Source organism: Harpia harpyja, chromosome 4 (genome assembly GCF_026419915.1).
Source record: "Harpia harpyja isolate bHarHar1 chromosome 4, bHarHar1 primary haplotype, whole genome shotgun sequence".
In the NCBI taxonomy this organism is placed as follows: domain Eukaryota; kingdom Metazoa; phylum Chordata; class Aves; order Accipitriformes; family Accipitridae; genus Harpia; species Harpia harpyja.
The window spans coordinates 39,295,503-39,316,342 of record NC_068943.1 but is presented as its reverse complement, the minus strand read 5'-3'; the positions used below and the strand labels follow the sequence as shown (position 1 = coordinate 39,316,342).

The 20,840-nt window shown below is 42.4% G+C and overlaps 1 protein-coding gene across 4 annotated transcripts in view; it reads left to right on the top strand.

Annotated features, from left to right (window-relative positions):
* PKNOX2 (PBX/knotted 1 homeobox 2) overlaps positions 1 to 20,840 on the top strand; it is an 87,736-nt gene that overhangs the window by 58,689 nt on the left and 8,207 nt on the right. For 3 of the 4 annotated variants that reach the window (XM_052786237.1, XM_052786236.1, XM_052786238.1), the window contains 4 exons: positions 2,415 to 2,523; positions 7,949 to 8,088; positions 12,376 to 12,547; positions 15,783 to 15,971. In XM_052786237.1, the coding sequence (XP_052642197.1) occupies positions 2,440 to 2,523; positions 7,949 to 8,088; positions 12,376 to 12,547; positions 15,783 to 15,971 (585 nt within the window). In that variant the 5' untranslated portion in view covers positions 2,415 to 2,439. Of the gene's footprint in view, positions 1 to 2,414; positions 2,524 to 7,948; positions 8,089 to 11,575; positions 11,642 to 12,375; positions 12,548 to 15,782; positions 15,972 to 20,840 lie in introns of all 4 variants that reach the window. The other variant, XM_052786239.1, reaches the window with a different exon arrangement.

Sequence of the window (20,840 nt, the reverse complement as noted above, 5' to 3'; positions counted from 1 at the left end):
TATTCTCCAAACAAATCAACGCCCATAAAGCCTCAACGAATGGCTTGATTTTAGCAGGTTAGATGATATTCAGCAATTAAATTGGGCTCCCGACTGCCACCTTCTGGGAATATATTCAACCGAAAAGCTCGCACCCCACAATAAATTGCTGCGCACTAGAGGTAGGCTCACTCCTGGCACGAACAATAGATGCCAAGCAGGTTTTTTTTTTTCCCAAAATAGCAATCTCTTTTTTTTAGCTTCCCACCGAGATGTCTAGACCGTCATGGTGCTAAATTCTGCTCTTCTCCAGCTGCAGCTATTTCTGGTGGGGAGGTGTTCCCCTTGGTGTTACCCCTTAAGGACGTGGATGCTTGCATGCCTGAAGCTGCAAGCGGAGATTTGACATCGGACACTGAAGATTTTAAGCCGCGAGTTCACTCAGGAGCAGATAATTTTGCCTCCTGCTATTTTGCTGTTGGGAAAGAAAGATTAAAAGCATCATTTTAATCCCATAAATGCAATATCCTTCTCGCTGCAAGAGGTCTGTGTCATGCAAGGACCCCGGTCTGCTTTCCCAATGCACAGGATTTGGGGTGTGCTCTCTTAATACTCAATTCATGGATCATCCATAGTATTGCAAAGTAAAAAAAAAAAAAAAAAAAATTATTCATGCAGAATAATAAGAATGGTTGATGTTCATCCCATGCAGACAGCACTTGGCTTTCCATGTGGATATGGTGCGTTTGTGCTCGTGGTTCCTGTAAAGCCTGAAGCCTCATGGAGAAGACTGGCATACTGTGAATCTTCCCCCAAACAACTGTTGACCTCACTGAGAAGACCAGAATATTGCAAATCTTTCCCCAAGCAACTGTTGACCTCATGGAGAAGACCAGAATATTGTGAATCTCCCCCCAAAAACTGTGTAGACTGATGTGAAGACCCCAAATGTGCCTCGGTTTTTACTGACCTCATTGGTATCCCTGTTCCTCTGCCTTGTGCAAGAGTGTTTCTTCCTGCATGTCACCATTTCATGGCAAAAGTGATGTTGACACTATTTTTTGGTAGATCCCCTCACAATATCAGAGGACTTTACATAACTTTTTGCATTTCTTCGTGGGATGGCACCACGGCTCTTCTCCAGATGAGAAGTCAATTGGGAACCTGATGCGTCAATGAGCATCGCAATGGGGCGAACCCTTCGAGAGATGTCATCTCTTACAAAAATGAGTCATTGCAGGGAGAAATGCACTTTTGAGGGCTCTGGGGAGATTTTGCTAGGTGGCTTTGTGAGTTGGCTTAATACAGAGCTCAGAGCCTCAGAGAGGACTCAGGACAGGGGGGTTTTTTTGAGGATTTAAGCAAGATGATTGGCTTTTCTTCTGAAGCAACCACACAGCTGCAGTGAAATAATGGGAGAGGAGGCATTCTGGGGCCAAGAGTTCCTTTTTGGTTACATCTGCCATCAGTTCTATCCTTGGGGACAGCATCCAGCCAAGACCTCCTCTACAAATTTGTCCCTTCCTGGTGCCCCTCTTTTTCCCCATCTCCTTGGGACCTGAGGATACCAAAAAAAAGTCTCCCCCCAAATAACTATGCATTTACAGAAAGCAAAGCAACTTCAAGAGAGTTTGGGGTGGCATGTCTCAGACTGCCTCCTGGCTTCCATAGGGATGTCCATATGGGATGTCAAAATCAGAATTTGCTCCCTGATTCAAATCAAGCAAGGGCTTAAACCCTCTTTCCTCATTTCTGTGCATTCAATCGCCATGGCATCGGTCAACTCAACATAGGAGTCAACTGGGTTGGTCAGTGCAATGTAGGAGTCAACTATATGTCAGTCAACTCAACATTGGATACTCAATGTCCCTTCTGGATTGAGCATGCAGTGCTTGAGGATGTGACTCCATGGTGGCCAAAGGCAGAGACACAGGTTTTTTTACTGTATAATTGCAGAAAATGGAAAGTTTTGCATTTACGACTTGTCTTCCTGATTCCAAAAAGGAGGAATAACTGGAAAGGGGATGGGAATCCCCATTTAGGCACTGCGGTTATAGGCATAAGGGGTGGAAAGAAAATGGCCTGGGTGCACCAGGGTTCACAAGGGGGAAGATATAATGAGGTTTGCCGATGGCAACCATCATCTCCAAGAACTCTGCCCTTGCCTGGCTGCTGTCCAGGGAAGATCTTGCCAGCACCCCCCTTCGCTTTGCCCCTGATGCATTCCTTATCCAAAATCACAAATCTCAAATAATCATCAGATTATGACAAGGGTCATCAGATCATCTTGGGTTTCTTCCAGGGACTGGGTGGTGGAGCACTGTGCTGGGGTGCTTGTCACCTCTCCTTTCTGTCCCTTTTTTTCTCCTGTTCCATGGGATTTCTTTTCAGGGGGAGATCCCCCCTTAATCCAGCGGCATTTCTCCCACCCACAGGTTCTCGATGTGAGTCCCACCCAGGATGCACCATGTCTCCCCGGCACCGGCTCTGACGATGATGGCCACCCAGACGGTGCCCCCTCCTCCCTACCAAGACACCCCGCAGGTTAGTGTCCCCCAGCACCCATGGGCTCCTCCAGACCCCTCGTGACTCCCCCAACTCCTGCATTAATTGCCCTGCCTTCCTAAGTAATGATCATTACAAAATATTTCACCCCAAAACGTTCATTTCAGAGACTGGCAAAAATTAAAACCCCTCTTGATGCAGTCTCCAGGATTGAAGGGGTTTGGGTCAAACTATGGGGTTTTTTTCCCCTTTCTGGCTTATTTTGGGGTCGCGGGGTCTTCTTGGAAAGCCGACACGGTGGTGTGTTTGCAGCCAGCAGGTTAATAAGCTGGAAAGACGAAACGTCTGGTTAAACCGTGACGGATTTAGCTGTAGGAATGGCCTTTTGATTTATTCTTATGGCATTTTTTGGCAACCCATGGCGGGGGAAAAAAAGACTTCATCTACAATGTTGCTTTAAGGGGTCAAATAACTTTTCCAAGCATTGTTACAGAATTAAGTTATTATAAGAAGAGGAGTTTGTCCAAGAGAAACTCTACTGGAGCACCCCAGTGGGCTGGACGTGGTGGTTAAGGTTGGATTTCAGAGATGGTCCCGCACCTCACAGCCCATCCCAAGATTTTTGGGGGGGCAAATCCACATCACATTTCCACTTTCCCAGCTACAGTGACCAAATGGGGATGATCTGGATTGAGTGCTGAACTGGCTCCGCATTCAAAGCAGCTTTTTTGGGGGATTCATATGGGAAATTTTTAATTTTTCCCTCATTTGCTGCAAATCTTGGCTGCAAAAGCAAAGTGTCCCCTCCCAGGAAGAAAAAAAAAAAAAAAATCAAGCCTGTTCTCTGCAAGCTAAAATAAATACATTGACTTTTACACCCCCTCTGAAGCCACCCGGGCCTCCTTTCTGCTCATCTCCTTTGGTGGGAAAAGGTCACTTCTCACAAACGACACCTCGGTGGGATTTTTATGGCTCCTCCAACTTCTGTGTCATCATTTGCTTGCTTCGCTGCTCCGCTATGAGAAGGGTTTTTTTCCCAGTTTCTTTTTTTTTTCCCCACGACGAAACACATCACCTTTCTTGCTTACGCAGCAGGGAGCTGTGGCGCTGTTTTAGTCCTAATGGGCAATTTAAGGGACTTTTAAAATAGCCGAGATTTCCCGCAGCATCCTACGGAGATGTCCCCCCTACCTTCCCCATCCCTGTCCCTTATCTGCCCTGCTGTTTTAATACATTGCATTTTGGGGACCCTCAGGAGCATCGTTGCTCAAAACCCTCCTTTTTTTCCCGTCGAGGGGGTTGCTCAAGTGTTTTTGCTTCAGTTTAGTGGGTTTGGAGGAAAAGCTACAGACAAGAGTTGCTTTTTTTGACTCAATGCTGTGACTGCTATGAGCTTTTTACCTGAAAATTTGGGATTTCTAAGGTTTGGAAAAGCAAATTGCACAAATTTCCTCTCCCCAAAGACAGGGAAGAGATGGAGATAGTTGGTGATAAATAAAAAAAAAAATCAATTATTAGAGCTACAACCAGCTCCTTAGCATCAAGGGGACCATTTTGGGGAGAAAAATGCTAAAAAAGGGGTTTGGGGAGCTTTGCATTAGTATTTTACTGCAGAGGCTATGCAAGTGATCACCCTCACTGTCAGAAATGTGCAAAATGAAGCAGAAATGATGGGAAAAGCTGCCTTTTGGAGGAAAAAAAATGCTTTAATAATCACCTGGTTCTGCTAAAGGGGTGTAATACGGAGCATCATTTATACTGAGCGTGATCACACTCGCCAAGCAACTCAACCTGTTGAAAATCTGCATGTTTTCCATAATAAATTAAAAGCAAAAGCCAAGGGAAAGTCTTCAGCCATTTCATTGTCAAAGTTAGCAAAAAGAGGTTGTTTTAAAAATAGGCATTTTCAGCACCGAAAGCGATGAAAGCAGCTTTGGCCCCCGCAAAAAGTGCCTTTTAGGTGGTTCCATCAGGGACAAAAATGGAAAATTAAGAAAAGATAAAATGTTATTTCTTTATTTACTTACTATATATCTTTAAAAATTATTAAAAATTGGGTGTAGATGTTGATTTTTCAGCATTTTCAGCACAGAAAGCAATAAAAGCAGCTTTTCCTCCCAAGAAGTGCTTTTTAGGTGGTTCCATCAGGGTCAAAAATGGAAAATTATAAAGATATAGGTTTTTTAATTTATAAAAATATAATTTTTTAAATTATAAAAATATATTTTCAAAAAGTCACAGATTAAAAATTGGGTGGAGATGTTGATTTTTCAGTAGGATCAATGAAACCCCCCAGCTCCTGGTGTCCTCAGCACCTTTTGGGGCTCAGAACTACTGTTTTCAGCATGTATGATGGCAACAGAGAAATTTCACTGTGAAACGCTAAGGAAGAGGGTAAATATTGATGATTTAGGAGATTTTCTTGCCCTGAAGACCTTCACCGTGGTTGCTCTCTAGAGATGACGCATTTGGCCATAGTCTTCAAAAAAACCCTAAAACAAGAGGGATTATCGCATTTAAACCTGTGGGAAGCCCCGCCATTGCCTGGGGAGCAGCCGCTAACTCCGGCAAAGGATTTTCTTCCTAAAGAAGTGAAAAAGCCAGAAATATACTATAAAAAGGAATATAACTGGGAAGTGATGCGCATCGTCGAGCAAGCGGCACCTCAAAAATCTCTGTTTTAACTGGGAGTCTTGCAAAAATATGGGGTTTTTTTTACTTTTTAATTGTTTTTTTACATGTGATTTTTACCTATTTTTTACAAATTTTAAAACTTTTTAAAAACTTTTTTACATATTTTTAAAGATATTTCAAACTTTTTTTACATTTTTACATATTTTAAGATTTTAAACATGTTTTTACATATTTTTTAACCTTTTAAACCATTTTTTTTACATTTTTTAACATCATTTTTTAAACTTTTTTTTTAAACTTTTTTTTTACTTTCATATTTTTGCCTTTTTTTTTACATTTTTCCCTCCTGCAACTATTTTTGGCCATTAAAAAAAAAAAAAATCCCTGCCTACATTTTTTTTCCACACTTGCTTTCATACCCAAATCCAGCCCCTTTTCCCCCATATTTCCCCATTTTCCCACTGCTGAGATGCTCATGCTCCCGAGCCAGAAACCTGCTGCCTTTTTCCTCCTTTTCCATCCCCACCTGCTCCCTGTGTATCCATTTTTGGCTGCATTTTTTGCCTTCCTCCCTGCACAGCTGCAAACACTCACATCCGAGCATCCTCTTCCCTCTTTTTCCTGCTGACTTGGGATTATTTTTATTAATTTTTTATTACTTTCTTTAGTCCAAGGTGAGGTAATGGCTTTGAAACAGCCGCAGAGGAGTCTTTTTTTTGGGGGGGGGGGGTAATAGCCCAATTAGTTGCAGACACAGCTGGAAGGAGCCAGCTTGGCGGGATTTCGGGGCAGGACGTGAAAAGGGCTTTGGTGTCCCAGTAAATGAGTGTAACGAGGGGAAAAAATTAAAAAAGGAAAAAAGGTGGTGGTGGGAAAGCCATTTTTCCCCAAAAAAAGTAATTTTCAAGGGAGATAATAGGGATAAAAAAGGGGAAAAAGAGAAAGAGGGCAGGGAGATATTCAAAGGCATGGCTGGAGCATCCCCAAACCCACTTGCAGTTTGATTTTAGATAGAAAATGGGGGGAAAAAAGAGAAATCCAAACTGCTGGGATAGAACGGGGAAGTGAACCCCAAATTTTCACTCATTTATTTAGCACTGGGAAAGGGAAGAGGGATGGAAATCAATCACGCTTCTGGGTTGGGAGAGTTAGAAATTAAATAGTGCCGGGTGAATTTCCAGGTGCCGGAGCCAAACTTTGGAGTTATGAACAATAAAGGAGATTAAAAAAAAAAAAAAGCACCATATTGACAGCAAAAGGTCAGGCAGGAGATATTAAAGTCAAACATTTTAAAAGCAAAAGGTGTCGCGGTTTTGGCCCGGCTTGGGTTTACGCAGCTTTTAAGAGAGGCAAGAAATCTGCTTTTTTCATGGCAAGAAGCTGAGTGTAAGGGTGGGTTTGGCTGGGCCATGTATACACATGTATACACATAAGTATTTATATATATGTGTGTGTATACACAAATTTTATTTATATGTAAATAATCACAGAAATAAATATAGAAGTATGTTAGAAAAATAAATAATATATAAAAATTTTCTTTCTATATGAACAGACAGAAATAAATATATATTGAACAAATAAATAATATATAGATATTTTATTTCTATATAACTAAACACAGATATGAATACATAAGCATATTAGACAAATAAATAAATTATATATATAATATTTAGCAAGAGGCAGAGGCTCCATTTTGCTACCCAGCTCAAGGGAGGATTGAAGATTTACTGGTGAAAACAGGCAAATGCTGATTTTTTTACATTTCGACACCAAAGCAGGTGAAGCACTGTCTTTGCATTAATTTTCCACTGAGATTTTGAGCTAAAACCACTGGATTTGGGGGCTTGCTGATGCATTTGAACCCAAATCGATTAAAATTCTACTTGAATTTTTTTTTTTTAATTGAATCTTGGGAAGATAAAGCAATGTGTCATCTGCAGCCCGGCAGCAAATAATTCAGATTTCTTTAATGCAGTTGATAATTTTAAGTGGAGATTGCGCCTAAATATGTGCAAGCCAGTACCTGTGGAGGTGGAAGTTTTGGGGGTGATGCTGGAAGGATGTGCAATGATTTGCACATGCGCTGGCACGCACGCATCTCACATCTTAAATACATATATTTACCTAAAATAATTGCAATTTTTTAAAAAAGCAAAATGTTAGGTAGCAGAATGATTTATCTCATCGCAGATGTAATTTTACCTGTAGATTTCCATCCCCGGCGCCTTGTGATCCCCATTGCGTCGGCAATCTGGGGCAGCATCAGGGCTAAAGACGGGTGATTTGGGCACAGGCAGAAAAAAAGGTTGATTTTTTTTGGCTAGCTTCTCACAGTGCAAAAATGACTCATTCCTGGGCTTGGCAAGTTGGAAGAGGCTCACGTAATTTTGGAAGAAAGTTTAAAATGCCTGTGTGTCTAGACAATAATACCTGCTTTGAAAAAAACCTTGGCAAGCAGCACCGTTGCAGCTGATTTAATCTGGGACTTCTGCAAAGCATCCCTTAATAAATTACCCCCCGCCTTTGCTTTGCTGCTTGTGCAGTGAGGATGTCGGGACTTTTTTCCTGTATTTTCCCCAAGTAAAAAGTGGGAAAAGTGGGAATAACCTAAACCTGCTGTTGCCAGGATTAGATGAAATGCAAATATATTTTTACCTCCCCCCAAACCATCCTGCTCAGAGCCCCATCACGGGGCTGCCTCCTCCTAAATTTTAAAAATTGAATGCAGAAGGCTGCAAAACTTGGTGGAAAAGTGCAACAAACCTCATTTTTGTTTTATTTTCTTCCTTTTTTCCCTCTCCTTTATTTCCAACCCCCCCCCCAGATGACGGCCACAGCCCAGCAGCCCAGCAAGGCACAGCCCGTCCATCTCACCACGCCGGCGGCGGCTGCCAACGTGCCAGTATCCGCCGCGGCTGGCGACCCCCAGGCACAGCTGGAGGCCGACAAACGAGCCGTCTACAGGTGATGCAAGCTAATATCAGTGTGCATTAATTAATTAATTAATGCCTTAATGCATTATTTCATTAATGCATTAGTTATTGTAATGCATTATTAATGCATCAATTCGGCGGTGCATTAATTAATGCATGGGTTAATGCATTGATTCGTTGATGCATTCATTATTATAATGCAGTATTAATCTGCTATTATTCTAATGCATTAATTAACACACAGGAACGGGGGGGATTAGCAATTAGCTCCTTTTTAGCAATAGTAACTATCGATAATAACGCATGGTGGTGGAGCTCCTTCATAGACCTCATTTGCAGCATCTCCCCCTGTCCAAAATATTCCCCCCCTCCCCGCAACCCCAAATTAGCCTTTTTCTTTTTTTGGCAAAACCATGTGATTTTGGGCCAGAAAAGCACCCAGAAGGAGCAAAGTCACGTATTAACCTGAAATACGCAGTTCTTGCACCCATACGGGGTGCCAGCAGCAATGGGTGCGGGATGGATGAGCCCCTCTGGTCCCCTTTTTTTTGTCACTTTGGAGATAATAATATTGTAATATATGTAGTAATGTTATCATATAATTGCAATAAGTGACATTATAACTATGTAAATAGTATAATTATATAAGTAATATGTAATTATATAAGTGATATGTAATTATTTACAATATTATAATGTACACAGTAATGATGTAACAGTAACGTATAATATTATAATATAATCAGGGTTACGGTTTAAGGTTAAGGATTAATCCCCCGTTAATGGCCAGGGCTGCCGGGGCTTGTGACCCCAAAAATTGCAGCTCGGAAACGAAGGAATTAAAACACTTTGACTCCAAATATTCAAATATTACAAGTCCAAAAGGTCTGGAAAGGCGGACGAAGGCATGGAATAAATCCACCTGTTTCCCAGGAAAACGCAAAGGATTATTTGCAGCAGGTCTCAAGACTTTTTCCAATGATGGAAATAATTTTCTCAAGGCAAAAGAGGTCATTCAAGAACCACCCCCCTTTTCTTTGCACTTCTGCAAGGATTTTTGCAGCGTTCGTGGGATAACGAAAACCAGAAAAAACCCTTTGGAGCTTTAACAGCCTTAATCTGAAGATCAAAAAAAATGCCAGAAATACCTTTTTGGAGGTATTTCCCACCCAGAAAAGTGGGGAAAAAATTGTTGGCTGGTCCCACATGTAGAGTCGGTTGTCCAAACCTGGATGCTTATTTTCGGGTACCAGCCAAAACTACTCCCCAAATACATTTTTATCTCTAAAAAGACACCCAACAAGCTTTTTTTTGCTACATGCAAAATCTGAATATTCACCTATACAGCGGTTAATATGGATTCTGTGTATGTCATTAGCTATCAAATGCACACAGGTTTTTTTTAGGCCCTCCAGGGCCATACCCTCCACCCAAAATGATGGATTTTTGTTAATTTTCGATAATTGCACCAAGGCCGAAGGCATCGGTGGTAAGTGTCGGTCAATCAACCTGGAGGGAAATCGCTGGGAAAATGCAATGGGAAATATAAAAAATGCTGGACAAGTCACCCTGCTGGGTTTTACGCTCTAGCGGGAAGTTTATCATCCATAAAAAGAATACAAAAAAATTAATCCTCCTCCATCTCCTGCTTGGCGTGGGAGCATCTTCACAGGGATGGGTCCAGCAGAATCACTTCTCTGCTGCAATTTCTTCCCAGCTAAAGTATTTTCTTGACTTTATGCAACAGCAGGCCTAGGACTTCCCGATGGATTTTGGACCAGTAAAGACGACGCTCCCATAGGAACCGATGCTTAAACTACCCATCCCTGCAAACTGGAATTTTCCAAGTGGGAAATGTCTGAATTTCTTTGCATTAAGTTTATTTTCTTGGGTTTTTTTTTTATTATTTTTTTGGAGGGGGAAAGGGGTATAATGGAGCTGCGTAAAAAAAAATTCCTGTTGCGATGTGGCCATGGTGCCGCTGGCTCCCGGGCAGAGCCCTGCTGAAGGTGCGAAATTAGGCCATTAGAGGAATTCATTTCTCTCTATTAGCCCGTGTCGAATCCTTTTTATTAGTGGCTGCAAACGACCGCTCTCCTGCAGGAAAATGTCAGGGCCGGTTCAGCCCTTTTATTTGGAGGATTCCCTGGAATGAAAAAAAGAGGTTTTTGCAAAACCATATTCAGCAAAAGCAGATTTTTCCACCCCAAAACTCTTCCTTGTGCCATGGGAGTGATCTTCGACCTCCATAACACTTGTGATGGGGAAAACCCTCCTGTTTCCCTGTTCATCCTCCTTCCCCCTCCCCCCCCAAATTTTGTAACGAGGATGGGATCCAGCGCTCAATTTTCATGGCGTGACCTCCGCCTGCAAACGCCCATGGTGGCTGTTCTGTTCTCCTGCCTGTCGTGGCCACAGAAAGGCTGGAAATAGAGAAAACTGCATTTTTTTGGCGTACAAAAGGGAAAAAAAATTGCAACGATTCAGCATATAGCTTATGGCAGAACCCCAAATTTCACCGCTCCTTGACACTGCACTTTACTATAGGCCTTGGTGCTCTCCCTTACACGATCCCTGGGGCTTTTGCACCTCCTCCTTGTTTTTTTTTATTTTATTATTTTATGTAATTTTATTTTATTTTATGTTGTTTTGTTTGGTTTTTTTTTTTAATTTTAATTTTTATTTATTTTTAGGTTTTATTTTAAGTTTTTTGTTATTTTATTTGATTGGATTTGATTTTACTTTATTTTATTTTATTTCCAACTGAAAAACAAACCATCATCCCCTCAGCCACGTGCCTCCCCCTTCTCCTCCCTGCCAGCGCTACAAGACTTTCATGGGGGTCAATAGCAGCACTGCTCCAATTATAAATACTGAGCAGTGCGGGGTGATGCCGGCAACGGTCTTAATCCCCCACTTGGTTGATGTAACCCCTCAAAGCAAAGGGGCTACAAATTCTTCAGGGGCTGCAGTCTCCCCCCCGCAACCTTCCCCCTCCCATCCTTAGGGTAATTCCGTGCCGTTGCTCCTAATTGATGGAGCGGCTCTGGAAATGGCAGTGGGAACCTGCCGCTGAGCCACCGGTTCATAAGTCCCAATAATTCAGCCCACTGCCTGGAATTTGCCTTTCATATCCCTCGGCTAAGCCCTGGCGGGGCTGCTGAAATTATGAAATTATTTCCCCCCCCCCCATTCTCTGCTCCAGCCTCGGCGAATCTTGCATTAAACTGGGATCAGGACAGATTAAACTATAATATGCTGCGGTATTAGCAGCTGCAAATGAAGATTTAGCTGAGGGGTTTAACCCCTTCGCCTGACTGCAGCTCGGAAAAGACCAGCGGGAAGTGATTCATAATCGTCTTTTGGACCATCTTTTGGAGATAAAATGGTGGAGCAAATCCCATTTTGCTGGGATAACTGGGGTGCTGGGGGACACCATCCCTGGAGCAGCATTTTGCATTTCTCCCCTGAAAGACTCCATAAATACTTCCTTTTTTTTTTTTTTTTAATTTGCACAGCTGGAGAGGCTCATTGAAGGTTGCACTAACTCATGGTCTTCATCCCCTTCTTCTCCACGTGCTTTGGTATTGTATGTATATTTGCATTTTATATTGCATCGATTTAGCATCATCATTAGAGCAAATTGTGGATTTGCAAGAATTGCAAGCCTGTTGTCTAATCATTAGAGCGAATCGTGGATTTGCAAGAAGAATTGCAAATCTTTGCTTTCTAAGAGTCATTTTGTGGTAAGAAAGAAGTGAGATTTGACCCATCTTTGTGGATGGACATGGGTATGCTTGACAGAGGTGCAAAGAGACCTCTTGGTTGAGGAGCAACCTATAGCAAGGTTGTTTATAGGATGCTGCGGGCACCTAAAAATACCAGGTCATCCCCATCCAGCATCTCCAACCGAGAGACATTTTGGGGTAAAATATTACCAACAATGAGCGGGTGCTGATGTCAATCTCCAAAATGCAAAGCCACCAGGACAGCAGAGGGCTCCAAGATAACCACCCCGAAGCCAAACCTTTTTGCCCATGGCAAAACATTTTGGAAATGACGGCTTTGGGGCAATGATGGAAAGCACCGAGACGTTGGGAGAAGTCATTTCCTGGTGAAGATGGTGAATTTTGCAATTTTTAAGATTTTGGTTGTTGGAAAAGGTTTAGAGGGAGCACTTCCAGTATGGGTTTGGGAGTGAGGTTCGCACCACCAGGCTCTTGCAAGCTGGGAGGGAATGGATGGATGGTGTGGGATAAAAATGGACACGGAACCTAAAACAGTGAGCATTATGGGGGGTCTCCTTTGTCCTCTGCAGGCACCCACTGTTCCCGCTGCTGACTCTGCTCTTTGAGAAGTGTGAGCAGGCAACGCAGGGCTCCGAGTGCATCACCTCGGCCAGCTTCGACGTTGACATTGAGAACTTTGTTCACCAGCAGGAGCAGGAGCACAAGCCCTTCTTCAGCGATGACCCTGAGCTGGACAACCTGGTAGAGGCAGATGGGGCTTGGCAGATGGTTTTTAGGGGGCGGGGAAAAGGTAGGGGGTGATGAACAAATTATGAAGATCTACCACCTTGGGCAACGTCTTTGGACTCTGTTTGTAGTGTTGGCCGTCTTGGCAGTGTTCTCCATAGACCTTGTGAGACCTTCTCCAGGACCTTCTCTGAGACCTTTTCCATAAGATCCCCTGTGAGAACCAACCCCTGCCCAATTTTTGGCTAGTTTTCTCACACAAACGCCATGGGGTCAATGTGTTTCCTGCCATGATCGATGGCTGGTTTGTGCCCCAAAACCTGCAATCTCTCCAGGAGTTACTGCTCTTCGGTGCAACGTGCAATAGCATCTACATTCTTGTCTGGCACCATCTTGTTTCAAGTGTGATGGCCAGCTCTTGTCCTAGAAGCAAGGCAAAATAAGAGCTTTTTCCAAAAAGGGTGATGCATATCAATGGTTTAGGACACTTTGGACTGTTTTTGGTGGCTTCCCTGTCATAGCAACCAAAATTTCCTACCGTACCCATTGCTGCTGGAAGGTGCCTCAGAAGACTCTGCTTGGGATGGAGCTTTTCTCTTGCTGGGACCTCAGGAAACATTCCCAAATCCCATTATTTTGTCCAGGAAGCCTCCACATGTGGTCTCCATGGCAAGCATGTTGGTAGACAGGTCCATGGCACCATCCTGGTGCACCCTCCCAGTGCTCCACAAGCAAATTTTTAAGAGGCAATTTTGCCCACCTCTGATGATGCAAAGAGCAAAACACCTTTCCCGGGGGTTGGCATGTCCCCTGGGACATGTAGCAGAGGGATCTCCATCTCAGAAAAGAAGCAAAATCAGGCAATTCACAGGTAGCTTTTTCCAAATATTACAGATATGAAGGAGGTGATTTTGTCTGATGACCTGTCACAAAGGGAAGAAGAACAAGCAATGCTCGTCCAAGAGCAAAAACTACTGCTTTCCTAAAAAAAGCAAGAAATGGTTTCAAGATGGATTAAAATCCTGCATCTTTTGTGCCCAATTTCAGCTTGTGGAAGAGAGTTTTGCAACATCCCTAAATCAAGAGTGGCTTAGCAGTCTGTGGAAAGCCCTCCAAAAAAATTGCAGGCCATGTAAAGTCCTGTTTGCAGATTACTAAACCCATTTTGCAATGTCTTATAGCCAAGAACAGAAATTGCCCTGGGACGAGCAAACAAAAAAAAAAGCAGCGTTTTGGATTATTTCAGTTTTGGGACTGAACATGCATCAAATGTTGAGGTGCACCAAAAACCCCCTGTCGCATTAAATTACATAAAAATGGGTGCAATGATATAGCAAGAGGAGAGGGATGGAGCCAGCTGAAGCAAAAAAAAAAACCCCTAAAAATGTGGGGGAGGAAAACCTATTCCTACACATATCAAGGTGAAACATCTCCAGCAAACGGTCAGTGCAGGAGCTGTGTCCACAGAGGTTATTTTCACTGGTTTTTTTGATGGTGTCTTAAAAAAACCCACATCAATCATGTTTTTTGGGCATGTTTTGGAGCAATTCTTGCTGCCGAGGTGAAATCTGGCCGTGGGCCGTTGCATTGATCCCATGTATGACCTTGCAGCACTGGATATATTTGTATTAGTTTTCATATATATATGTATGTATTTTTTCCCTATTTCTAGGACATATCTGTATGTATATATTCTATCCAATGCCCAGAACTTCTCCAAAAGCCATCCAAATTGCTCAGTGTGGTTGGCCTCCATCAAGACAGAGGAGATGGTTAATGTGATGCTGAAGAAGGACCGTTCCTGTTGGTGGGAAGCACCAACTGGAGGGAATTTTGGATGAAAAAGTCTTGCAGTGCTCAAAACTCAACATTTCAACCTGTTCCTCAGATGACGTTTTTTTCCTATTTGCATTGTCCTTTTTTTTGGTTATTTTGGAGGTGGTTTTTTTTTCAATGCCACCGATTCCCTGGAAATCGGCGATGGCAAAACAGGGATGAAAAGGCCATCGGCATTAGCTATCATTAGAATAAGAGTCATGTATTCCTCACCACTGAGATGCACATAATTAGAAATTAGAAAAAGGTCAGATCTCACCATTATCAACTCAATCAGCTGCCGAGTGCCACACAGTCAATTAATTCAGCATCTGTATTTTTTACAACCCCGCGCACGTACGCCATCGGACTGTAACTCTTTATCCGGACAGATATACGACGCAGCGGAGCAGGGACATAAAATGAGACCCTAAGCAAATGAGCTGAGATAATTGAGAGATTTATTTTTTATACATATATGTGTCAGGTCTTCTTGCCTTTGCCCTTGAATATTGACTTTCATGGCCGTTGAGCCCTGGGAGGATGCGGAGAGCCGGGGCGTGATGCCTCCACCTTGCGCTTTGCCTGCGCCAACTGTGGAGGAGTAAAAAAAAGTGAAAAGAGGCAAAAAAAAGAAAAAAAAAGGATTTTTCCAGCCACAGCCCATCATCCCTGTTGTTCGCCAACGAAAAATTTGCTTTCTCCATCATGGAGCTGCCACCCGAGTTTGGCCCTGGATTTTTCGGGATGTTTCCCAACCGTGGCAACTCACAGTTTGTAAAGATGACCACTAAAATTTGCAAGTTAAAAACACCCTTTGAAATGCAAAGACGCTTTGTTACATAAAACCAGATTTATTGCCCCAGAGTGAATAGCTGAAATTTTATATATTATGCAAGATTTCAAACAGCGGCTGTAAAACTTAAGGTTTCAGCTCGGCAAGAGGAATGTTTTATGTGTAAATTTTTTAACATTTATGGGGTACGTTTTAATGAGGCCCAGGCTTTGCACCGGCAACAGCTTATGGCGGAGTTGCAGCCCCATAATCTTGTTAGAAGAAGTGGCCTCCGGAGAATACCCAAACACTTTTTGACATCGAGAGCTTTGGCTTGGACTTTTTTGGGGCTTGGGGAGCAATTCCCACAAAGGCAACAGTAATATTTGTGAATTTTGTCTTCTTGGGATTTCAGAGATATGATTGATGGGGAGGGAAAAGTGTGGAGGTGCAGAAGGATGGGCTCTGGGATGGGTTTTGGGTGAGAATACTGATTTTTTTGCTTTTTTTGGTGTGTTGAGAAAGGAAATGCATTTAATTCTACTGTAGGGATCAGTTCCAGGTTAGATTTTGGGTGAGAATATTGATTTTTTGGGTTCTCTTTCTGATGTGTCGAGAAGAAAAATTATTTTAACTTTGCCATTGTGTGCCCTTGCATAGATGGTGAAGGCGATCCAGGTGCTGCGCATCCACCTCCTGGAGCTGGAGAAGGTCAACGAGTTGTGCAAGGACTTCTGCAACCGCTACATCACATGCCTCAAAACCAAGATGCACAGCGACAACCTACTCAGGAATGACCTGGGGGGGCCCTATTCCCCCAACCCCTCTTCCATCAGCCTCCACCCTCAGGTAACTCCTTAAAAATCACTTATAATCACCATCATTGCGTGTTGGCTAACAGGCAAGTTGGGCCAACGAGGTTTGAGGGTTGCTCTACAACTCTTGTGGCCTTCTAGAAATTCATCCCCAATTGAGGAAAATAATTTAAAAAAACCCCATATCTTGCGCATATGGTGCAATAAGTGATGCTGTGGTGATATTTTTTAAAATGCTTTTTTCATGGCCTTTTTTTTATGGGTTTGGCAGAACTGCAACCCCAATGTTTGTGTCTCTGCAAAAGGGAGAGAACCCTTTTTGGCTTTGCTGCTCCTTTTTTGCCCTGGCACATCTTGCAGTTCTCCCCCAGTCCCACCTTGACTTTTTTTTTTTTGCATAATTTTGGCTTTAGCTGGGAGAAGAAAACATTTGGTGCCTCAAGCACAGTGGGAAAGTACAAGGAGATGCCCAAGAACTGCAGAAATATCAACTGAAATGGCCAAGCCAAGCGGCACCATGGTGGCTTTTGGGGCAAAATAAGGGATTTTAACTTACTGTTTGGAAAAAAAGTTGCCCACGGATTGGGATTTTCACATGCATTTGCAGTGCAAGGAATAAATGTTGGCTGGTTGCATCCCCCAAAACTTCTTTGATGCAATATTGAGTGTCCCTTGGGGATTTTTCTCTCTCAGACACTCAGTTTTTGGGGGGGAGGAATGAAATTTGGGGCTGTACAATGCCCCTAGACATATCTGCAGCCAACTCAAAATAAGCCAGGGCATCCCCAGGCAGCTCTTGGGTTTCTCCCCCAAAAGGAGGCTGGTGGTGGGGGCATTTTAGGGCTTTTCAGGGCATTTTTAGCATGGTGGTAAGGAAAAAAATGTGATTTTGGCAGCTCAGCTCCAAGTGCTGCAGAGTTCAAAGCTCCCAATACGATGCTTGTGGCCCAGCACGGGGAGGGAAAAGCCCCCCAAAAGTTTTATTTCTTATTTGGGTTTCCTGAAAGCACCAAACGACTTAATCATTGATCTAAAAAACCCCATCCTCTCTCTATTTTCTAATAATCTCTAGAAATGGACTTATTATCCCTTCACTGCTTTATGGTAGCATTCCTTATGATCAAAATTAGCAAGACACTTGCATAAAAGAGAACAATAATTGCTCAACGAGCATCTCGTTTGTAATTTATTAGTTTCTATTATTGTGCGTCGCCATGGCAACAGCTCGCATCCCGGGTGATGAGAGAGATGTTAGATATGAGCCGACGAAGCTCCCGGTCCCAGCAAATGGAGATGCACGTTTTTTATCAGTAATTTTAATGAAAATAATAAGTGAGGGAGTTAATGAGATGGAAAGCCGTCCTGTGGCTATTGTGATTTTTTTTTAGCTCTTTTATTTATTTTTTTTTTTTAAGTGTTGATCTAATTAGAATGCATCGGTCAGGAAAAGTAATGAGGATTTAGTGCCTCACAAAGAGGTGGGGATCATATCAGAAAATTAGCACAAGTCTTTGGAAAATAATCAGGCCCATGGAGAGGTACGAAGCACCTCTGATTCCTGCAAACCCGGAGCTGCCAACATTTCCTTTCCAGGCAAGACTTGAAAGTTGAGAAATTCAAGTGAGGATTTGGAGGCAGTTGCTAAATAAATGGGAATGCACCCAGGAACAACCCAACTGGAGAAGAAATGTTTGCTCAAGGACGAAGGGATTTTCAGCAGGCAATGGGAGCCAAAATATTCACAGTGATAGACCAGAAGGAGCCACCATCTCATCTGGTCATTGGATGAGGATAACATACCACTGATGATACAATGGCAAATTTTTTCTGATTATGCAACTAAGCAATGTCAAGTGCCTGAGTGCTTCGACTTATTGAGTATACTTGAGTTTGCAGGGATAAGGCTTAAAAAAAAAGGGTGGAAATACGCTCTATCCATCAGTTGAGCTGTAAGGGCTGGGGATGCTCCAGAGAGCTGAAGAATCATGGGATCAGTGTTTAAAAAATGGCAAGTGGGATGTTATCGCTAATTATCGTCCTATTAGTCTCATGCTGAGGGCAGGTAAAACAGTGAAGGGACCACTAATTTAGGAATATTTTTAAAAAAATCTGAGTAACGGAAATGAGATTAATATCAATGAACAAGGTTTCTTGGAAAATAGGTTTTCTCAGGGTATGGGAAAGGCATTGATCATTTTGTGAGGAGATACACCAAGTTGGTCGTGCAAGTGAAGTATTTCCGTTTTTTGCAAAGTTTTTTACCACAGGACAGCCTGCTTAAAAAATTATGGATACGCAATAACAAGGATGTCAACCAAACCTGAGAAAACAATGTCTGGAACTGTCAAAATGTCATCGTGGGAAGATTGTGGTTGGATTTCCCTGGTGTATTCAGAAAGAATGGCCCTTGGCTTGGTGTTATTTGTGCTTTCTAAGATGAAAAATGCGAGGATTTCTGGAAATGCAAAAATGTCTGGAGGTGATGGAAAGATGAGAGCGCACCCAAAAAGGTGTTTTGACTGTTGCTGAAATCTTCTTATGTCACCAAGTCTAGAGATGACTCCTGGCGTTGGCCAAGTTTGGGTGAAAAGTTAATTTTTTCCTATGTGGTGAGCCTTCCCTGAACCTTTGTTACTTTACAGACATTTTCCTACCCTGTTTTCTTCATTGCTTTCTCATTTTGTGCTTCACTTTGTTTTGTGGAGGGAGTTTTAGCCTTTTTGGCCTGCAAGTCCACCAAGCAATCCCCCTTCCATTTCTCTTGGTTGTTTTTCACTTGGCTTAATTTCTTTCTCTTGAGTTCTCATCAGACCCTTTTTAACTCCCTCCCTTCATTGAATGAATATTCTTTGAGCTTTTCAGACAGGGATGGGAGAGTGGAGGTGCTTGTTGCATGGAGTTGGGGGGAAGCCAATTTAACCCAGAGCTTAATGTAAATCAGTTCAACTTTCCTTCAACATCAAAGTGGTCCTCACTGCTCTCCAGTTGACTCCACGTGCACCAAAAAACCCACTGCAAAGCCCGTCACATTGGGAACCACAGCACTGCCAGGGATGTTTAAATTGGATTAAATCTTGCAATTTTCAGCTCTCGTTTCAAGCGAGAATTGCAGCAGATCGGCAGCGTTTAAATGGGCATTTTCAGGACAGCATTTTTTCCTCTGTGATTCCTTCTCCATCTTCCTGGTGGTTGGAGGCTGACGGTTGGGTTGGCCTGACTCGATGCAGGACTTCTCTGTATAGATCTTAATTTATCCAAGTTTGCCCTGTGGACAAGCCTGGATTTCTCTGTTATTTAAAGCCAACTTTTTTCTCATCTCCATCCATCCACGAAGGAGGCTTATGAATCTTCTTACATGAGTTTGAGTTTGGCCAGCTCTTTCTTGGCAAACTCATGGGTTTCTTTTTTCTCCAACTAACCCCAATTTTCCCCAGCTTTAATCGAGCACAAACAAATTTCACAAAATTAGGATGAGACAGAAATTTTTATGCATGTGTGTGCTACCCAAAAATAAATTGCTGCATCGTGAAGCACAAGGGGAAGGACGTCAACTCAAGTAGTGCTGAAATTTAGCATTTACACTTGGGCGCTGAGTCTTTGACACTTGCCTTATTATAAGAAAGGGGGTATTTTGTGCAATGCAATATGTACCAGGTCTTTTTCTTCATTAAAGTGACTTTTAATTCAGAGAAATCGTGTTTTGCCATAGAGCTACGGAAGGTCAGTGCTGAGATGTGGATCTGCAGAGACACCTAGTGATGTACTTTTTACACTCAAGTTTCAAAATTGCTGGAAACATTTCAACTTCTTTGAGTCCTAAAATATAAAATATTTTCTACTGCAGCAAAAATCGCAAGCGTAATATAATTTGGCTGGCATTTGCGATCCAAGGCGATTAGTATGCAAAATAGATTTTTAAAATCTTCTTGGAGATATCTATATTTATTTTAAGGCAGAGCCTCCACTTCCATTGGGCACCCTTGGTTTCACAGTGCCATTGCAGAAACACCAGGAATTTCTTTCCTATCTTCTTTTTCTAATAATTATCAATATTCTGCCTTTTTGGACACCACGAAGCTGGTGTTTTGGGACAGTTTTCCTCTATGCCACCAAAATAATGCAATTTTTGTCATCATAAAATGCTGTTGAAAATGGCTTTGACCACTATCTGGAACAGCAGTTTCTTGTTCCCATTTTCCGATATCCCAAATTATTTCTTCCAAATGTACTTCCAAAAATGGTCTTCTGGATGCCCTTCTTTTGGAGGAATTGTGGAAAAATAAAGCAGGAGAGGAAAGCTGGAGGTCTTCAGGCTGGTCCAAACCTCTGGTTGCCTCTGGCTGTATTCTGACTGCTTTTTGATGTTCTTCAAGGTCCATATTTGGTTTTATATTAATATTTCCACTGTATTTGTTAGCTGGACACTTAGCAAAAACCAAGTCCAAGTGCATGCAAAAGCAACCAGGTTTTGCTTTCTGTATGCTGAGAAATCCTCATTTTTCAAACAGAAAACCATTTCCCCCCAAAGGCTGGAGATGGGGAAGGGATATTAAAACAAAGTACAAGTATTTTAAGTCATATTTACATTTTTTAAATTAATTTAGCTATGAAAAGGAATGTCTGGGAGGTGAAGCAAAAATGCACAGCAATTGCAGCAAAACTTCCAGATAAATAATATTCAGATCATCAATGGAGAGGACAAAAATAACATGCAGTAGAGGCAGTGGTTACAACATTTTGGGTTCGGCATCATGGGAAGGGAAAATGCAGCAAGGGATTTTTAATGGCAAAAGCATGCAGGGAAAACAGAGTTTATTTAGAACCACTGCACAGGCAAATCAGTGGTGACTGATGGGGAAAAAGCTGATAGATGCATGAATGTAATGGGGAAAAGCAAAAAAAA